This window comes from Aquarana catesbeiana, linkage group LG05 (genome assembly GCF_042186555.1).
Source record: "Aquarana catesbeiana isolate 2022-GZ linkage group LG05, ASM4218655v1, whole genome shotgun sequence".
Classification (NCBI taxonomy): domain Eukaryota; kingdom Metazoa; phylum Chordata; class Amphibia; order Anura; family Ranidae; genus Aquarana; species Aquarana catesbeiana.
In genome coordinates this window covers 247,485,223-247,506,841 of record NC_133328.1, presented here as the reverse complement: position 1 = coordinate 247,506,841, position 21,619 = coordinate 247,485,223, and the positions used below count along the sequence as shown (strand labels likewise).

At 42.7% G+C, this 21,619-nt stretch overlaps 1 protein-coding gene across 7 annotated transcripts in view; it reads left to right on the top strand.

Moving 5' to 3' along the window:
• Positions 1-21,619, top strand: part of TERT (telomerase reverse transcriptase) — a 501,506-nt gene that overhangs the window by 347,562 nt on the left and 132,325 nt on the right. For 6 of the 7 annotated variants that reach the window (XR_012244450.1, XR_012244451.1, XR_012244449.1 and 3 more), the window contains exon 9: positions 12,882-12,995. The exons of the other annotated variant lie outside the window; for it this stretch is intronic. Coding sequence is in view for 2 of the 6 variants with exons in the window: in XM_073630685.1 (XP_073486786.1) it covers positions 12,882-12,995 (114 nt within the window). In the remaining 4 variants the exon portion in view is untranslated. The remainder of the gene's footprint in view (positions 1-12,881; positions 12,996-21,619) is intronic. 7 annotated transcript variants of the gene reach the window in all.

Below are 21,619 nucleotides of genomic sequence, written 5' to 3'. Positions count from 1 at the left end.
AGGTCTGATCTTATGGGGATGTTTTTTTCAACACAACTTCACATTTGATTGGCTGTCCATTTTTCATTCCCTCTATAATCATATGATCAGACTTTGTTCATTTAGCTATGACCAAGCATCTATCTATGATGTGAAACGTATTAGCTGTTTTTTCTCTGTTTTCTATGCACAAGATATAAATTGTGTAAAATAATGGGTCAGAGCAGCATAATGCCTATGACCCTCTACTTATACATAAAATAATAATAGTGTCATGAAAAATATTATTTTTATCATGAAAAGAAATTTCTTTAACACCCAGTGAAAAGTGTCACTGTAAATAATAAATTACAAGAAATGAATAAATAAGTTCAACAGTTGTTTTTCAATCTTCTTGTGTGAAAAATCTTCTACTCTTCCACCACACCACCGTGATAGTGACACCACTCCCTCTGAAGAGCGCACTCACCAGATTGTATAGCCTCCCACTCTCGTGTTCGGCAAAACAGCAATTGAACCACACCTGGGTTGCATGTGATGAACTGTGAATCCAATCAAGCCAGCTCCATATGTGGAAAAAATGAATAAAGTGCTCCACATAGCGTGATACCATTTTGACAGATTTATTAAAATCACTTCAAACACACTTCAATGGTTACACTCACTTTTAAACTGAAACATAAAAGCCTTTAAAAAAATCCACAGCAAGCAACAGGATCAGTGATCCAACGGTGCACCGTGGTCACAGCGGACCTGAAGTGTAAACTGGTGTATCTCTCACCCAACCTTCTAAGGCCCAGCCATCCGATCGGTGTAATCCTCCTCAGACAGCGGCATCTAATGTCAGTGCAATGGAATGCCGTGTAACCATGCCCAAGACATGTTTCGTTGAAAAGACTTCTTCAAATGGGATTTCTTCTATTATTATTTTTATGTATAAGTAGAGGGTCATAGGCATTATGCTGCTCTAACCCATTATTTTACACAATTTATATTAGCGCCGCTATCTCTATCTGTACACGTGTGAGAGGTATAGTTTTGGGATTCTGATCAGTTTACGTATTTAAGTGGCAGCTTTTTTCACTGTACACTGTGTATGTACACACATTTTGTATTCATTTACACATCTTTTATATAGCTTTGCACTTTTCTTTGGCGCAGTGGAGTAAGAGAGATTAAGGGGCGGTTTATTTGTATATCTCTTGCTACAAACCATTATGCACAAGATATGACTGTTTTTTGATTTAAATCTTTCAATAAAGATGCCTTCTGCGGTGTGCGGCCGTCCAAGATTTTTTCCTTCCTTCTAAAGTACAGTAGTACTTTGGGTTACGAGCATAATTCGTTCCAGAAGAATTCTTGTAATCCGTATATCCTATACGATATATTCGTATATCAGAACAAGTTTCCGCATAGGAATCTCCGTTCCAGTGGCACTGCTAGTGTATGCAGTACTGAATGTAACCAGAGGTGAGGGGGGGCGCCGGAGACATTCGGAAACGCTCGGATGTACACGAGGGGCTCGGGGGACACTCGGGAACGGAGTGTTTCCGAGCGGCCCCGGGGGCTCTGGCCAAATGCGGTAGTGCACACCCCAGAGGCAAGAATCCTGCTCGTTTTGCGAGACAACGCACGCAAACAGGGTCAGGATTTAAAAAAATAGCTCGTATTGCGAAACGCTCGCAATCCGAGGTATTACTGTTTTTTCCCTTCTTTTGGATGCTTTACAGGTTTGATTGTAATAGAGCTTTGAACCACAGTAGATTTAATTGTGTTTGTTATTCTGTTTCATTTATTGACAGAAATAGATATTTATTTCAAAGTGTTAACAGATCTCGGTAGATTGATTTAAATAAGTACAATAAAAACAAAACGTACAAAATAATAGCTAAATTTATAAAGAAGCCTGCCCTTTTATATACTACAGTAAAACCTTGGATTTGCGAGCATAATTTGTTCCAGAAACATGCTTGTAATCCAAAGCACTTGTATATCAAAGCAAATTTCCCCATAAGAAATAATGGAAACTCAGATGATTCGTTCCACAACCATTTATTCATAGGTCTTTCAGTTTATAGTCCATATAAAAAGATCATAGCAATGTGGTAGGTTGTGTAACCATAAAATGTCCATCTACAAGGGGATTAGAAGCAAAATCCAGAAGGAGCTAGAGAGTATAAAAGAGAAGAGAGGCACCTTTTAAGTGTCGCAATATGGTTACATTTAATGAAGGCACAACATTTAGCAACTGGTTCATGATTAAAACTGGCATATCTAAGTATGCAGGCATCTGGGGTAAAGCTGTCCACATCGGCTCTCACCGATGTCAGTCTGTAATCGTGACCAGATAGACTACCCTGCAGTTGAGCGATCTGAAAGCGAGGCTTGAAGAGCTTGTGGAGCACAGCGTGGAAGGGATGATGTAGATGGCGGTGCAGAGGATGATGAATAGGGAGGATGCAAGTTGCTAACTGTTGTACCTTCCTTAAATGTAACCATATTGACACACTTAGAGGTGCCTCTCTTCTCTTTTAGCCCCCGTTCACACCTATACGAATTAGATGCAGCTTACACCGCATCCAATTCGCAGGACATTTTAAAATACATTCATTTGAATGTATCTGGTTCACATATGTGCGTTGCATTCGCACTGCGCATTGCACAAAAAACGTGTGCGTTTTTTGGGCATTGCGGTGCGAACTACAAGCCTATTATCTCCTATGGGAACGCATCTGATTCGCAGATGCATTGCGTTCTGAACAAGGATTTTCTCCTTCTCCTCACTACACCTCCCCCTCCCCCCCCCCCTCCTCTCCCTGCTCACTGATCTGCAGCTACAACGCAGTGAAACCTTTGAACAGCAGATTTTTATCTTCCCAGTGTGAAACCTGAGCTTCAATTCGCACTGCACATGTGTGAACCCAGGCTAATACTCCGTTTTGACTTGACGCTACTGGTATATCAAGTCAAAATTTATTATTGTGCTTGTCTTGTAAAACGCTCTCAAACCAAGTTACTCTCAAAACAAGGTTTTACAGTACACCAAATTACTGCTGGTACAGCCAAAGTCACAAAAGTAGTTAGAGATCGTTTGTGTGTATTTAATAGGATTGAAGTGACTGTAGTATACAGTAGATGCATGCGGTTCAATTTCTGGTGAGTCTATATTGCTACGTGTCATACACCATACAGACACTCCAAATAGTGCTCCAAGGTGACTGAATAACACACCTTGTGTTGTATACAATAACATTTCCAAGTCACTGGATATCTGTTGGTATACTAATATAATCAATCAATAGTCAATATAATCAATCATTAACAAATAGGGAGAAGTATAGCACAGCTATAAATCTGTGAAGAGGAGGTCATCTACTAAAAAGTAAATGACTGTGCAAGAAGGAAAGTAGCGAGGGAGGCCATCAGAAGCCTGTAGGAAGTATAGGCCTCATTGATTAAGATTGGAGAAGACTATTCATATTACTGTTGCCCGGGTGTTTCACCAGTTGCAGCTTTATGGGTACAAGTACAAGTACAAGGTAGACGGTAAATTCAGTTGGAAGAAGGTATGTTTTTTTTGTTTTTGTTTTTTGTCTGGAGATAACAAATTGAGCTTTTTGGCCATCAGACCAAACATTTGCAAATCATAAACACACTATCTCCACTGTGAAGCATGGTGGTGGCAGGGATGCTTCTCTGCAGCAGGCCCTAGAAGACTTGTGGGGGTGGAAGGAATGTCGTGAAATACAGGAAAATCCTGGAAGAAAACCTGATGCAGCCTGCAAAAAACTGACTAGGGAGAATTTAGATTATATACTTTAGATACTTCATTATCATTTTATTCAGTACAATAAAATTTTACTTGACAGCTCTCTGACAGTAACAGTAAATACAGCCATATACATATGCATACATTTGCACCAGTATAAATGACATAACAGTAAAATACCCCATGCAAGTGCTTTAAAGTAATGTAAATATTATAAAAGTAAGAGAAAATATGCTAATAAAATATATGCATATGAAAGATGATATACCGGAGTTCAATAACCTTCTTGGGAGTAGGTAGATGGAGTACAGTAATGGATAGTACAGCTCTTGGAAGAAAACTGTACAGAATATTTGAGTCTTGTTTGCTCTTTATCTTTTTTTTTTTCTGCTGAAATTTAAACACACTGCATCCTGGGTGAGTTGGATATTTTACTGATTCTGTTAGCTCGTCTCCTTAATTGCCCAGCATAAACAGTTTCCAGGTTTGGTATTTCAGAATGTTCTCTATAGTGCTAAAATAGAAAAAAGGCAGTCTGGCCTTTTTTAAGTGTCCTAAGAAAGAACCGCCTCTGTTGTGCCTTCGTCACCAGATGGGATGTGCTTAGGTGCGTTTAGATGACTTTACACGCATCCAGGCGCGTCAAGTGTTTTTTCTGCCGAAACTCTGCTGCTCCTGGATGCATTTGTGGCTGTCAGTAACACAGCTGTATACGTAAAATCACTGTCCACCCCACAGGCATTTTTGTATAAGCACACTTCAGCGCAACATTGAAATACAGCTGGTGGGATCTGTTTCCCGTGCTCTCATGTGCACTGTGATTACAGCATGCTCCTCTTCCTCTACCACAGTGGTGCCTTGTAGGAGAGGTAAGGTCAGGTAGCATTGTGAGGGCTGTTTTAACCCTGTGACAGCAAAAGCAGCAGTGAACTTATTTGGCATGTGTGCACTACTCACTAGTTCACACAAAAGACTGCTACAGCACGGGCTTACAATGCTGGGAAGGCGTCCATGGACGTCCTCCCGTGTTCGCCCTGCGGTGCGCGGGAGGCGTGTTCTGTGATCGTTCGGACTCTGCTGATCACAAATTGGGGTAAACCACGTGATCAGCTGTCAGCCAATGACAGCTGATCACAGGATGTAAGCAGAAGCCGGTTATCGACTTTTTTTCCCCCCCTCGCACTGACAGTGTGAGGAGAAAAGAAGAAAGTCGGTAACCAGGTTCTGTTAAAGGGACATCGGTCCCAACATTGCCCACCAGTGCTGCTAATCAGTTCCCATCAGTGTCACCTATCAGTGCCTCCTGATCAGTGCCCCCTCATCAGTGCAGCCTCATCAGCTCACACAAGTGAAGGAGAAAAATTACCTGTTTGCAAAATTTTATAACAAACTATGAAAATTTATTTTTTTCAAAATTTTTGGTCGTTTTTTGTTTGTTTAGCAAAAAAAACCCAGTGTTGATTAAATACCACCAAAATGAAGCGCTATTTGTGTGAAAAAAATGATAAACATTTCATATGGTTACAGTGTTGCATGACCGCACAATTGTCATTTAAAGTGTTACAGCGCTGAAAGCTGAAAATTGGCCTGGGCAGGAAGGGGCTGAAAGTGCCCAGTAGGCAAGTGGTTAAACTTCCTCTGTATAGGCTGTTTCATTGTCATGTAAAAGTCCTAAGTCCTCATACACACTGGACTTTTTGCTAACTCTTTAGTTCTCACTGTACACTCATTGATTGACAAAGTGAGAAATAGCATTTTCCTATACTGCCAAACAGTCCCCTGTGGGCACAAAAAGGCTAGCAAACAAAATAAATACTTTTTCTATCCACGCACACACATTGAATGTGCATTATATTATTTGAGGGTTGCCCTAATACTGAAAGAATATTCTCTCAAACCTTTTGCTGAAAAATGGAAAAGGAATTTAAAGCTGAGTTCTGCTAAAAAAAAAAAAAAAAAAAAAAATGAAAGTCAGTAGCTACAAATACTGCAGCTGCTGACTTTTAATAATCGGACACTTACCTGTCCCAGGGTCCAGCGATGCGGGGGAGCGAAGCCCCGCTCATCTCCCCCTCCTCTCTGCGGCGCCGGAATTGTAAGTGTGGGCGCCTGGCTGTGCATGACGTGCCCCAGATGATTGCCAAGAGGGAGGGGGAAGAGGTGATCTTCATTCCGGTGCCACAGTGCGCCGGGAGGAAGTGGGAGCTGGGACCCTCTGGAAAGAGGGTCCCGGCTCCCTCCCCAAAAAAATTACATGCCAAATGTGGCAAGTCAGGGGGTCACCTCCCTTAAAGCGGAAGTTCCATTTTTGGGTGGAACTCCACTTTAAGAAAAATAGACCTTTTCTGGTAGTAGTAGATCCTGCCTTTTCAGTCCCCAATTTTAAGGATTTTGTTGATAGCCATTTTAAATCCCTCTTTTCCCCGTACACACGGTCGGACTTTCCGACGGAAAATGTGTGATAGGACCTTGTTGTCGGAAATTCCGACCGTGTGTGGGCTCCATCACACATTTTCCATCGGATTTTCCGACACACAAAGTTTGAGAGCAGGATATAAAATTTTCCGACAACAAAATCCGTTGTCGGAAATTCCGATCGTATGTACACAAATTCGACGGACAAAGTGTCATGCATGCTCAGAATAAATAAAGAGATGAAAGCTATTGGCCACTGCCCGTTTATAGTCCCGACGTACGTGTTTTACGTCACCGCGTTTAGTACGATCGGATTTTCCGACAACTTTGTGTGACCGTGTGTATGCAAGACAAGTTTGAGCCAACATCCGTCGGAAAAAAATCCTAGGATTTTGTTGTCGGAATGTCCGAACAAAGTCCGATCGTGTGTACGGGGCATTAGACTCCTCCTTTGCCCTTGCAGTTCCAGCCCTGCAGCCGGCTATTGTCACCCTGTCTATTTGCCGGGACTAGGCATAGAGAATAGAGAACTCAACTCTCTTTGATGACTCCGTTCTCTTGAAACATTTTCAGCTGATGCCTTTAGCCCTATTACTTTGTGTAGACACTGTACAGAATGTTTTTGCCATGTCTATGGAATGTCTCTTCTCTTAGTGCATATGCACAGGACTTTGTGGTTAAAAGATTGGTCTGCTGAACCTGCTTGTAAAAGGTGCCTTGTACAACTTTAAAGCCTTGTTTGGGGAATACCTTGATAAATATATAAAACATCACTAAGGGGAAAGGTGCTCTGGCCCCGTATGAAAAAACCCAAGTCACCTACTCTCATGGCTATCACTTCTCAGCAACGGGGACCATTTTGCTTTCCCCAGACCTCTTCAAAAGCAATGCTTGGTATTTCCGTTATTTGCAAGCTCTGGCTCACTAAATTCACCAAGCCTACCCAGAAGTCCTCCTCACACAAAAGGGGTGTCTCCACATCTTGGATTGGGGAGACATCTATTGGCATTTGCACTAGTCTGAATCTGAGACCCCTGGGTCCAATCTGTCATTTCACAGGAGTACAAAATAGAATTTCTGTCTCTGCCCCCTCCCCACTTCCTACCTTCCAATCTGCAAGCATTAGCTCAAAAACAGGTCAATTTACTGACCACCTTGTGAAAACATCAATCACAAGTAGTAGTTGTGCCAGTTCCTTAAAAGGAAAGGTTCCAAGGTTTTATTCAAACCTATTCACAGTCCCAAAGCCAAATAGAGGCATCTGCCCAATTCTGGACTTAACGTTTCTGAACAGATTTCTTTGTGTACCAAAATTCTAAATGGGTACAGCAAGATCTGCCATTGCTTCTCTGACGAGCGGAATTTCTGGCATCAATAGACATACAAGATTCATGTACATATCCTCCCCTTCATTCCACATTACCCCTTTATATGCTTTGCTGTGGGAGACCAGCACTACCATTTGAGCACTCCTTTGCACCTAAATGTTCACAAAAGTGCTTGGTCACCCTCTTGCCATTCTGCAGACCCAGGGCACACATGTCACTTCATACTTGGACAACCGTCTACTAATGGACTCCACAACATTGTCAGCCAACATCCAAAGAACTATTCAGTTCCTTTAAACCTTCGGGCGGTTAATCAGCCTTCCACAGTCTGCCTTTTAGCCCTCCCACCATCTGCAGTCCAATCTTGGACATAGCCCAAGCCAGAATCTTCCTTCCTTCAGAAAAGACTACCTCATTGATTTCCCACATGCAGAACCTGAGATCCAAATAGCACCCCTAAGTTGGCTTCTGCATGAGGGTTCTCAGTCTAATGGTAGCCTCTTTCAAAGCAGTTCCCTTTTGCCTGTTTCTATTCCAGGACTCTTCAACTCCACATCCTCACCTCATGATCCTCACTCTGGATCGTCCTATTTTTCTATCCAGCCAGACTGTTCTCTCCCTGGCATGGTGGAACTCCAGCCCTGAACAGGAGTCAGGAAAGTAATTCCGTCCTATGCCCTGGAAGGTGATGACAACAGATGCCAGCCTTACCAGTTGGGGTGGAGTTTAAATCTCCCTAACTGTCCAGGGAGTCTGAAGTCGAGGCTCCCCATCAACATTCTGAAACTAAAAACTATCAGATTAACTGTACAGCACTGGACCCCTCTTCTTGCAGAGTCGGGTCACACACATTCGGGGTAAGATAACAGTGACATAGCAGTGACCTATATAAACTATTGGGGGCACTGAAGTCAAGCAGCCCTGAGAGAATGGCTATTGATTCTCTCCTGGGTGGAGAATCGCATTACAGCTATCTCTGCCCTGGTGGACAATTGATAGGTGGTCTTCCAAAGCCATCAACACGTAGACCCAGGCAGTGGAATCTTCCATAATCTCTGTCGACGGAGGGGGGAACCAGATATTGGCACCCTGGTCTCCAGATTCAACAACAAACTGCACGGAGCCAGAGCAAGGGACCCTTTATCCTTTGCAGTAAATGCCATGGTGTTTACTTTGACTCCGTTTTCACTGATATCCTGTATGCCTTTCCTCCAGTAAAGATTCTCTCTTGACTGCTGTGCAACATGCAGGCAGATAGGGTTTCAGTGATCCTTATCAATCCAAATTGGCCCAGAAATACATCGTACACAGATATACGGTACTCAGGCTCCTGGCGGACAAGCCTTGGCCTATTCCAATCGGGCTAGATTTGTTGGGGCAAGGCCCCTGATTTCACTTTGCTTTGCAGTCACTGGCTTTAACAACATGGCTGTTGAAACCAAAGTCCCAAAGGATAGGTTTATTTCTGATTGTCATCCCCACTTTGCCCAGAACAAGAAAATGGAAGGCTTACTTTACCAGGGGTGAGGACTCCATTGTTTTTATCTTGGCATTGCTTCAGTCTGGTTTTAAACAACATCTAGTCCCGAGTACGCTCATGGGACAGGTATTTGCCTTATCCATTCTGTCCCAGAAACCTCCTGCTTCACGGTCCTTAACCAAGGCCTTTCTTCAGCTAGTTGAGCATTTTAATCCCCCTGTTCAACCTCCTGTGTCATCTTGGGATCTGAACCTGGTGCTTTCTGTAGAGACCCCACTTTGAGTCAATTAGAACTATCCTATCTTTTGGAGACCTCACATGTAAGATTGCCTTCCTAGTAGCCATGACTTCGGTTATGCATATTTCTAAGTTGGTGGCCCTTCTTGTAAGGAGCCGTTTTTTGTATTGCACAGGGGCAAGATGGTCTTGAGACCAATACCTTCTTTTCTACCCAAGCCGGTTTCTTTGCTGCACCTCAATGGGGATGTTGTCCTGCCTTCCCCTTGTCCTGCTCCGAAACACATTCCCTATAGCCTGTAGTAGAGGGTATCCTGCCTTCTGCTCCATCATTGCCAGGTGGATTAGACAACTTGTCTCCAGGTGGATCACACAGTTTTTGACCCTAGGGCCTTTACAGAATAGAGCTCATGCTATCAGATCTGTTGGTGTCTCTTGGGCATATTCTAGAATCAAGCATCAGTATCTCAGATTTGCAAGGTGGTCCTCACACGATCTTCAGGTTTTACGAAGTGAATGTTCAGGCCTCATCGAATGCAAGCTTTGTCTGGAAGGTGATTTAATGTTTCCAAGTTTGGAAACTTGTTTTGTAAAATCTACTACTTGGGATTATGTCGTTTTAGGGTTGGTCCCTGGAACATTACATTACAACTACATATGATGTACTGTAATTACTCTGTTTATTCTTGAAACCCACATTAAAAAGACAATTGTCTGTACAATTACTATCAGTGGCAGTGCCAATTCTTCCAAATACTAAAGTGCATAAACATCACAAATATAAGTCTAAGACAAGAGCTAACATATATAGACATGCAACATCCTGGCTATTGATCTTGATGGTTGCAGAGGCAGTGGCTGCAGGTGTACACATGCTGCAGCTGTGATGCTTTACTTTACAGCTGTTGCAGGAATTATACCACCTGTACGCCCTCCAATTGTAACTTATTCAAGTGAATTGGGTCGCTTGTGTGGGGCCAAGGGGTTAAAGCAGGTGGTGAGGAGCTAATACTCACTGTCACTGTCTGTCAAATGCTTTTTGAAGAGCCATCCGAAAATTGATGGCTCTTTAACCACCTCAATACAGGGCACTTGCACCCCCTTCCTGCCCCAGCCATCTTTCAGCTTTCAGCGCTGTCACACTTTGAATGACAATTGCGCGGTCATGCTACACTGTAACCATGTGCAATTTTTATCATTTTCTTCACACAAATAGAGATTTCTTTTGGTGGTATTTAATCACTTATAGGTTTTTTTTTTATTTTCTCCTAAAAAAAAAAAAAAAAAACAAAAAAAAACCCAGAAATTTTGAAAAAATAAAGTTTTACTTATGCCGCGTACACACGAGCGGACTTTTCGACCGGACTGGTCCGACGGTCTATCCGACAGACTTTCGGCGGACTTCCGACGGACCTTCCAAACAAACGAACTTGCCTACACACGATCACACCAAAGTCCGATGGATTCGTACGTGATGACGTACGACCGAACTAAAATAAGGAAGTTGATAGCCAGTAGCCAATAGATGCCCTAGCGTCAGTTTTCGTCCGTCGGACTAGCGTATAGACAAATTGACTTTTCGATAGGAACTGGGTCCGGCGGAGTTCCGACGTTAAGATTTGAAACATGTTCCAAATCTAAAGTCCGTCAGATTATCGACCGAAAAAGTCCGATGCAGGTCCAATGAAGCCCACACACAGTCGAATTGTCCGCCAGACTCGGTCCGTCGGACCAGTCCGGTCGAAAAGTCCGCTCGTATGTACGCGGCATTGGTTTCCGTCAGAAAATTTTGTAGATAAGTAATTTTTCTCCTTCACTGATGGGCGCTGATGAGGCGGCACTGATGGGCGCTGATGAGGCACGAATATGCAGCACTTATGGGCACTGATGGGTGGCACTGGTGGGCACAGATAGGCACCGATGAGCATTGACGAGTGGCATTGATGGGCAGCACTGATAGCCAGCACTGACTGGCATCACTAATGGCCACTGATTGCTGGCACTAGTGGGCACTTAATTTTGATCAGGGCACTGATGATCAGTGCCCTGATTACATACCTAGATGTCCTCTGTGAGGAGATGCTGCTGATTGGCTCTCCTCTCCTCACACTCTGTCAGTGTGAGGTGAGGAGTACCGATTACTGGCATCTCCATGTTTACATGTGACCGGCTGTGATTGTACACAGCCGATCACATGGTTAAAGAGCCGCGGCTCTTTAACCATGACCATACAGAGTTCGTGGTCGCGCCGTGTTCTAGCAACACGGCGCGGCTGCGATCGCCGCACTGCGCGCCCCCCTGGGCATGCAAGAGCAGTCGTTCTGGGAAGCCATCATATGATGTCCACCCACAACGAGAGCCGCATCACCCAGCTGTCATTTGACGGTGGGGGGGGGCAGGCGGCAAGTGGTTAAACGTGTGAACAAGTCCTTATAGTGACACTATGACTGTTGTGGCAGTGATCAGGGACAATGTAACTGGTGTGGCAGTGTTTAGGGAAAAATTTGACTGGTGTGGTAGTGGACAGGTACACTGTGACTGGTGCAGGGGTGATTAGGGACACTGAGTGGGTAGTGGTGATTAGGGGAACTGACTGTTAACAAAAATGTGAATTTTTTCTGGAGGGGGGGAGGTTAGGTCATGATCACTGTAAAAGCAATTGTTTTATATGGCTTTCATTCATGATTCACTGTTTACTATTATGATTGCTGTGATTGACCCTGTACCATGTAATCACGGTAAACAATTCGAGAGATTACATTAATAAACAAAGCTATCATGAATGAATGGCATGCATGATAGTTGTTTGACATATGATTGCTCAAATTGGTCTGGCTGTTTATATACATTGGCCGGGCGGGAAGTTGTTAAATGTACCATTTAAAGAATTTTGTTATATAAGTGCAAAAAATACCGTTGATCCAGCCAGACATCTTTGGAGCTTACTGTGCCAGTTGTTGTCAGTTATTGTTCCCAGCTATCTCTCCCTCCTATGTTATATAGATGAGGATAGATGGAAATGTTCTGTAGTCCTAAAGCACTTCTATTCTAGACAGTACTGATTCTTCATAGATACAGTACGGAGAGTGAGCAGTGTTACCCTAGGACAGGAAATGCTTTACTGGCACAATCACTGTGTAAACATGAGGGAAATAAGTCCTAACAAATATAACAGCTACCACACACAAGGACTGGTAAGTTGCAATTAAAGAGGAAGTAAACTTCCATCTTTAAGTTTTTTACCTATTTACTGTACATGCAGCTAGTGAAATCAGTGGCGCATGTGCTCTGAAGGAACGGCTGCCCGTGCCGTTTCTTCAGAGCCCTGTGCCATGATCAGCGGCTCCCGCACGCATATGCAGGAGTGACGTCCTCGTGGCTCTGGCCAGTCACAGAGCCGGTGTCCGTGAACCCGGAAGAAAATCCGGGTGAAGATGGATGTCGTCTCCAGCAATGACATTTGCATCGCTGGAAGGCTTCGCTTTGAGGCAAGTTTCACTTAATGTGCTAGTATGCGATGCATACTATAGCACATTATGTCTTTGCCTTACAGGTAAGAAAACAAAAATGCAGCAGTTTACAACCGCTTTAATTACATTTTTGGTCTTGGGATTGGATACACTTTAAATATATTTAATTTTTTGTAGAATTATTATTTTTTTATTTTATTTAGATATTTTGTACAGCGCTGTGGAATACCTCAAGGCTTCATGTTGTCAGCATTACTTTGTAGCTTATGCTATGGTGATCTGGAAAACAAAGTATTTAATGGGGTACAAGAAAATGGGTAAGCAGAATTTATTTTACTATGAAAATAATCATTTAAGAAAATAACTGCATCATTAGTTTGTTTTACACTTTTACTTCCTCTGGGATTCCTGGAATGCTGTGGGTATACATATATTTGATAAACATACTATATATACAATGTTGTCAAATGCTAGTTCATATTAAAGCGTAACTCATCTCTCCTATTCTTCTATCTGTCAAGGACAACTCCATCAGCCTCTATGTAGAACTGAGATTGCCATGGCAAAGAATGCAAAAATTACCAGCTATGACACCACCCATTTGAAAGCCTGAAAGATTGGTTGAGAGTTGACTTAAGCACACTGGCAACGGTGGCAGTTATCACTAGGAGCATGCCTTGAATGTACAATTTATTGAACCTTTTTTTAACTTTATTTTTGGAAAGTTGAAGTGGTTCTAAAGGCAAAAAGTTTTTTTTAATCTTTATGCATTCTATGCGCAGCATAGCCCCCCCCCCATTACTTACCTGTGCCCCCTTTCGATCCAGCGATGTTGCACGAGAGACTCAGCTGCCCGGGCCTCTCCCTCCTCATTGGCTGAGGCAGCAGCGAAGCGCCATTGGCTCCCTCTGCTGTCAATCAAAGTGAGCCAATAAGGAGAGAGAGGGAGCCGGGCCGCGGCTCCGTGTCTGAATGGACAAAGGGAGCTGCAGCTTGGCTCGGGTGCCCCCATAGCAAGCTGCTTGCTGTGGGGGCACTCAACAGGAGGGAGGGGCCAGGAGAGCCGAAGAACGACCAGAGAAAAGGAGGATCTGGGCTGCTCTGTGCAAAACCACTGCACAGAGCAGGTAAGTATAACATGTTTGTTATTTTTAACAAAAAAAACGAGACTTTAGTATCACTTTAAATCAGTGGGTTTAGTTTCCTTAACCTAGAAAAGTTTTGTTTTTTTTCTTAAGTAATGGGTACGTTTTATTTACGTATCATGTACGCCAGCTCTGCTTTGCTACTTGGGGAGCACTAGCTCTGACTGCGCAGAGAGATCATTGGAATACTGTACTGCAACATTTTTTATTTTGGGGTGCTTGGTTAGGATATAGGTGCACTTTAAGTGTAGCAGATCCTCAAATGGTTAAGGTAAACATTTTACATTAAAACTCTACATATTTTCACTAGTTTCCCTTACAGTCACATATAGTCACAGTCACACATTCCCTTACAGTTTACATACAGTAAACATGGACATGAATACCCCATCAGGAGCCAGCTGTGATTTGTATTTAGCGTGTTATGATCCATTACCCAAAATTAACTAAGCATTGGCTAAAAAATACATAAGCAGAGTAATCCTAAAGCGATATTATTCCCCAAACCAAAAATGTATTATATTGCAGTTTACCAATCATTAGATGGTAGTAGAGGCTGCATCAGTTTTTTCTTTGCTTTTGTTCCCTCTGTTTTTACTTTGTGATCTAACCAGTAACATACCTCCTGTATTAGTGAGACAACACTCTGGAGGAATCGTCACAGGGGGCACAGTAGACAGCAACATTGTTAGCCTGGGGGTGATGGTAGTGTTAAATGTTTTAGCAGATTTAGAAACCTTAACAAATTGAAGCCAAACTCCAGCTTTAATCCCCCAGGCCAGCTACCTTTATGCTTCCCACCTATTGCCCTATCTATCTCAAACACACAGCATACATAACAAAAACTAAATAAAGGCTCAGTTCACCTTTTGTAAAAAAAACTGTAATAAATGCACATTTTTGCAAGTAAAAAAAAATGTGCATTTATAATTTTTTTTACATTGCATTCTGCTGATCACAGATGCAAGGCCTGGATCCTGCAGACTCTCAGTATACTGTCTGCCCGTACCTCTGATACAGGCAGTTACTGAATAGCAGGAAGAATCAATGAAATATGAGGATGCTTACCAGCGCCCTCGCAGTTTGAGAGCTACAAGTTTGTAGCCTATTCACTCAAGCAATTTTGAATGAATGACGCGGCCTTGTGGGCGGAGCCCCGCAGTCTGCACTTTTTTAAATTGTGAAATTGGTAACGCAGTTTCAGAGCGAGGAGTGCTGGCGGCGGGAGGTGAGTGGATAGAAGCATGTTACACCCTAAATATGGGTGTAACATGCATTTAAGGGTGAACTTCTGCTTTAACAAAGACAACATAAGTACTGAACTGACACAAAAAAGCCTTCACAGAAAGTCGGCGCCCTACTGACACAGGCACAGCAGAGAGACAATACGTTTTTTACTGACACAAGCAAAAACATCCAATAAAAATAAAACCGTTGATAGGGCACATAACCAATCTCAACAAGTCCAAAGAAATTTTAATAACCTATTTGTTAAAATGCATTTAGGGTCTCAAAACACTACCGTTTCATTAGGGCTACACAACATATATGAAAATAGTTGTGAAATTCTTAATTACAGTATCTCAGTAATTCATATTGAAATTCATCAGTTTAATTAAAAGCACAATTAAATTATTGGTAATCAAAATGTACTGTAAAAACTATTGGTCTATGATATTAATATAAATTAAAGATACATAAATTGCACGATAAGAGCAAATTCAGCCTCATTAAAAAGGACTGGATCATTTTAACAATCAAATGAAATGAAACAAACTTATGACCAAAAATTATATTAGAATTGACTGAAAATAAATTGAAAATGGATTAAAATGGACTGAAAAAAATTAGAAACTTGATCAAATTAGTATTAAGTTCAATTTATTATATCTTTTCATGGGACAACACTGAAGAAATTACACATTGCTACAATGTAAAGTAGTGAGTGTACAGCTTGTATAACAATGTAAATTTGCTGTCCCCTCAAAATAACTCAACACACAGCTATTAATGTCTAAACCACTGGCAACAAAAGTGAGTAAACCCCTAAGTGAAAATGCCCAAATTGGGCCCAATTAGCAATTTTCCCTCCCCGGTGTCATGTGACTCGTTAGTGTTACAAGGTCTCAGGTGTGAATGGGGAGCAGGTGTGTTAAATTTGGTGTTATCGCTCTCACGCTCTCATACTGGTCACTGGAAGTTCAACATGGCACCTCATGACAAAGAACTCTGAGAATCTGAAAAAAGAATTGTTGCTCGACATAAAGATGGCCTAGGCTATAAGAAGATTGCCAAGACCCTGAAACTGAGCTGCAGCATGGTGGCCAAGAGCATACAGCGGTTTAACAGGACAGGTTCCTCTCAGAACAGGCCTCGCCATGGTCGACCAAAGAAGTTGCGTGCATGTGCTCAGCGTCATATCCAGAGGTTGTCTTTGGGAAATAGAGTGCTGCCTGCAGAGGTTGAAGGGGTGGGGGGTCAGCATGTCAGTGCTCGGGCCATATGCCGCACATTGCATCAAATTGGTCTGAATGGCTGTCATCCCAGAAGGAAGCCTCTTCTAAAGATGATGCACAAACAGTTTGCTAAAGACAAGCAGACTAAGGACATGGTGATGGACTTGCCAAGGATGTCTCCAGTCCTAAACCCTATTGAGCATCTGTGGAGCATCCTCAAACAGCGCAAGTTCTCTAACATCCACCAGCTCCGTGATGTCGTCATGTAGGAAGGGAAGAGGACTCCAGTGGCAACCTGGGAAGCTCTGGTGAACTCCATGCCCAAGAGGGTTAAGGCAATGCTGGAAAATAATGGTGGCCACACAAAAAATTGACATTTTGGGCCCAATTTGGACATTTTCACTTAGGGGTGTAGTCACTTTTGTTTTCAGCGGTTCAGACATTAATGGCTGTGTGTTGAGTTATTTTGAGGGGACAGAAATTTACACTGTTATACAAGCTGTACACTCACTACTTTACATTGTAGCAAAGTGTCATTTCCTCTGTGTTGTCACATGAAAAGATATAATAAAATATTTACAAAAATGCGAGGGGTGTACTCACTTTTGTGAGATACTGTATATTTATGGTGTTGCCTGTTGCTTGCCATTTCTTAACACAACATCCTTGATTCCCTGCATGCTTTGCATTTTCTTTTCTGCGGTTTTTATTTTCAAATTTTTTTACAAAATGTTTTATTAACCACTTTAGCCCCAGAAGGATTTACCCCCTTCCTGACCAAGCCTTTTTTGCGATACGGCCCTGCGTCACTTTAACTGACAATTGCACGGTCATGCGACGTTGTACCCAAACAAAACTGACATCCTTTTTTTTTTCCCCCACAAATAGAGTTTTCTTTTGGTGGTATTTGATCACCTCTGCAAATTTTACTTTTTGCGCTATAAACAAAAATAGAGAGCGACCATTTTGAAAAAAAAGCATTATTTTTTTACTTTTTGCTTTCTTCATCAGTTTAGGCCAATATGTATTCTTAATATTTTTGGCAAAAAAACGCAATAAGCGTATATTGATTGGTTTGTGCAAAAGTTATCGCGTCTGCAAAATAGGGGATAGATTTATGGAATTTTTTTTATTGGTACTGTGACATTGCAGCGGACGGATCAGACATTTTTGACACTATTTTGGGAAGATTGGCATTTATACAGTGATCGGTGCTATAAAAATGCACTGATTACTGTGTAAATGTCACGGAAGGGGTTAAACAGGGGGCGATCAAGGGGTTAAGTGTGTTCCCTCATGTGTGTTCTAACTGTGGGGGGGGTGGGCTCACTAGAACATGACAGAGATCACTGGGAGCAGTAGATCCCTGTCCTGTTGCTAGGCAGAACAGGGAAATGCCCCGTTCTGCCTCTCTGTGTCACGATCATGGGCCACCGACAGACATCAAGTCTGCGGGGCATGCCCCCCGCGGCGTGCATGTGTCCGCTAGCCGCCAATGACGGAGGGACGTAGGAGTATGTCGTTTTGCACACCTGTGCCACTTTTGCCAATGTATATCGGCATGAGCCGGTCGGCAAGTGGTTAATGTATAGCAAAAATAATACAGATACTACATGCATCCAAAGAAAAACATGAAAATGCGCAGGTAGTATTTAGACAATGGAATGAAATGAGGTGCACATTGGATGAACAAAATTCCAAATATAATGAAAAATATATAAACAATGGTCGCTTATGTAAAACATGTACAAGGCAGAAACTGTTACGGAGGATGTGCACTGGAATACATAAAGTAGTCGTCAAAGATAGACTTGAACTATTCCCCCAATTCAAAACAGTAGAGATAAAAAAGGCCGTCCACAAAGAACCAATATGTGTAGTAAACAGTCTGAAGAAGAAAACAAAGAAAAGAGAGAGAGAGGAAAAGAAGAGAGAAAAAAAAAGATGAAAAAGGGAACATCCCAGGGGTCAAGAGTGCAGAAATATACGATTTCCAGCAATTGATGGTTAAAATGCAAAGGATGAGATTGTGAAATCCAAGGCTGCCAAACTTGGAGGAGTTTCTTGTGAGAGTGGGTCAATATAGCCCTTAGTTTTTAATTAACCATAAAATCATTCATATGGTGTTTCACCGCCTCAAAGCTAAGGACCGGAAACTTCCATGCCCTGGCAATAGTGAGCTTGGTTGCTGTTAAATGAGTAGCAAGCTGCTGCTCAGCACGAAATGGAGCATCTATGAGCTTAAAAAGAAGCACCTCAAAAGGTTTCCTCCCAAGATTGGATTGTAATAATGTACAAAGCAAAGCATAGACTCGAATCTATAATCTGCTCACTCTTACCATCAAATATGCATCATTGTTCCCAGCTAGGCACAGCCCCAGAGGCAAGTTGAGGAGTAATTAGGAACATTTCAAACTAGTTGAGCCAGCGTGTAGTATCAGCAATATAACACTTTGTATGCATTCTCAAGGATGAAGATATTTTTCGGGCATTTGAATACAGACAAAGTCATGATCTTCCAGTCCTGAGGCTCCAACTCCATCCCCAGTTCGCTTTCCCATTGTTGTCTATACTGTCATACGGGTGGTTGTTTAGTAGAAACTCGCATAGATCAGGGAAATGAGACCCGGTGAATGGGGGTGTGGGCAACAAAGACTTTCAAGGAGCACCAATCTATATGGAGTGGATTGGGGGCTAATGAAACCAGAGACTACTTTCAATTTCTTAAAACTACATACTGTATCCTATAGTACCTTGATACCTATAAGTAGTTATTCTTGTACTGAGTCTGCCTCCTGAAACTCCTCTCGGCACCTTTATAGTTCAGAAGGCAGTCCCTATGTCCTGTGAGTAGGCAGCAGTGTGAAAGAATTCAAGGAAATGTGTGAATTTTTTCAGAGTAAGTTTACAAACTTCAAGATCCTTCAGATTAATCGGAGTAGGCTAGAAATACAGTAATTGAAATTTGACGTGGAAATAAATGAGTTTAATTTTTATCATAGATGCACTTTTTCTGTCTTGTTTATATGGAGAAACCTCTTTGTATCAGAGGGTTCTATATGGGGGGGGGGTGAAGCAACTACTGTATGACTCTATTCGATTACATTAGAATATGCAGTAGCTACACTCAATGGGATTTACAGCAGGAGAAAGTTATCAACGTAGTTTAATCAATGCCAGCGTTTAGGTGGGGCACAGACTGCCTTTTTCCAGACGGTGGATTAAATTGCAATGTGCTGTGCTGAAAAAAGGTACTGCATACTTCTTCTTTTTTTTTTCAGTGCACCCCTTCACTCCCTGTCACTGTGTCATCAATTGCATTTTTCAGATTTTTCACTGATCACTGCATTATTGTCATTTGTGACTGTAATAAGTGTTAGGGCAGTTAGTAGTAGGCCCCCGTTAGGTCTAGGATACCCCCCTAAACCCCCCAAATAAAGGTTTAACCCCTTGATTGTCCCCCCCGTTAACCTTTTCACCCCGTCGCAAGTGTCACTAATAGATCTTTTTTCTGATCGCTGTATTTGTGTCACGGGTGACTCTAGTTAGCCAGTTAGTTGATTAGTTTCACCATCAGGTTTTTATAGCATCAGGTACCCCCATATATTACCTAATAAAGGTTTTAACCCCCTGATTGCCCCCTAGTTAATCCTTTCAACCCTCTGTCACCAGTGATCACCGTATTAGTGTTAATAATGATGCTGGTTAGTTTGTTTTGTTTTTTATAGCGTCAGTGCACCCGCCCTATATTACCCAATAAAGGTTTAACCCCCTGATCGCCCAGCGGGTGATATCAGTTAGGTTTTAGCGTCAGTCAGGGTCTGCGTCTGCGTCACCCCAGGTAGCGTCAGATTAGTGCCAGTAGCACCAACACCCACCCAAGCATGTACCACACACCTCCCTTAGTAGTATAGTGTCTGAACGGATCGATATCTTTGATCTGATCGGAACTATATTAGCATTCCCAATAGTTTAGGGTTCCCAAAGACGCAGGGTAAGCAGAATCCGCCCAGATACCTGCTAGCACCTGCATTTAGCCCCTCCGCCCAGCCCACCCAAGTGCAGTATCAATCGAATCACTGTCACTTACAAAAACACAACACACATAACTGCAGTGTTCGCAGAGTCAGGCCTGATCCCTGCGAATGCTAACAGTTTTTTTGGTAGCGTTTGAACCAGTCGCTGACAGTCAGGAGCTCTTTTTCCTGCGAGTCTCACTAGTCTACCAGTAAATTTAGAGACCAAAATGTCAAACCGAAGGTACACTAGTGAAGAGGCCTACACGTTTCTGAGCATGACAGATAGTGAAGAGGAAGTCGCCCATCTGTCAGATTCAGGCTCAGAATACAATCCTGTAGACAGCAGCAGCACCCTGACAGATAGCTCTGAGTCCCTGCCAAGGTCAGGCGTACCCGACCTCGTTCTTCTGCTGTTGTTGAAGTACAAGAACCACAGGGCTCTCGTATGGAGCAGAGAGCCATTACTAGTGCCGCTTATCCTTCTGGTGAACTGGCAAGCACCAGCGGGCTAGTACACCCTGGTCGCAGTCAAACCAGCACTGCAGTATCACGTGGTGATGTGGCGAGTCCCATAAGTGTAGTTCAAGCTGGTGAGGTGGCTAGCACAACTAGTGTCCCACAGCCACCAGGAAGACAAAGACGGGCCCGTCGAGCCCATAGTGCCCTTCCTGCTGCATTTCCCAATCCTAATTGGGAGCCCACCACTTCTGCAGCACCTGTACTTCCCCCATTCACGGGCCAACCCGGAATTCAGGTGGAAACGGTTGATTTTACATCACTTGATTTTTATTCGCTGTTTTTCACCGAAGATCTCTATAGATCTATTGTGGACCAAAGCAATTTGTATGCTGGTCAATTCATCGCCGCTAATCCCCATTTGACCCTTGCCAGAGAATGAAAACCTATTGCGGTTTCTGAATTTAAGACCTTTCTGGGCCTATCCCACCTAATGGGCATAACTAAAAAGAGTGAGTTGCGGTCATATTGGTCCACTGACCCAATTCACCATATGCCCGTGTTCTCTGTCTCCATAGCCAGGGCAAGATACGAGCAGATCTTGTGGTTAATGCACTTCAATGATAATGAACTCTGTCATCCTCGGGATGACCTTGGATACGATCAGCTCTACAAAATTTTGCCCCCTCGTAAAACACTTCAACCAACAGTTTACAGTCTTGTTTACTCCCGATCAAGTTGTCTGCATTTATGAAACCCTGATGAAGTTTTCTGGCCGCATGTCTTTCAAACAGTATCTTCCCCGCAAGCGTGCCAGATATGGGGGTCAAGATATATAAGCTCTGTGACAGGGCCACAGGCTATA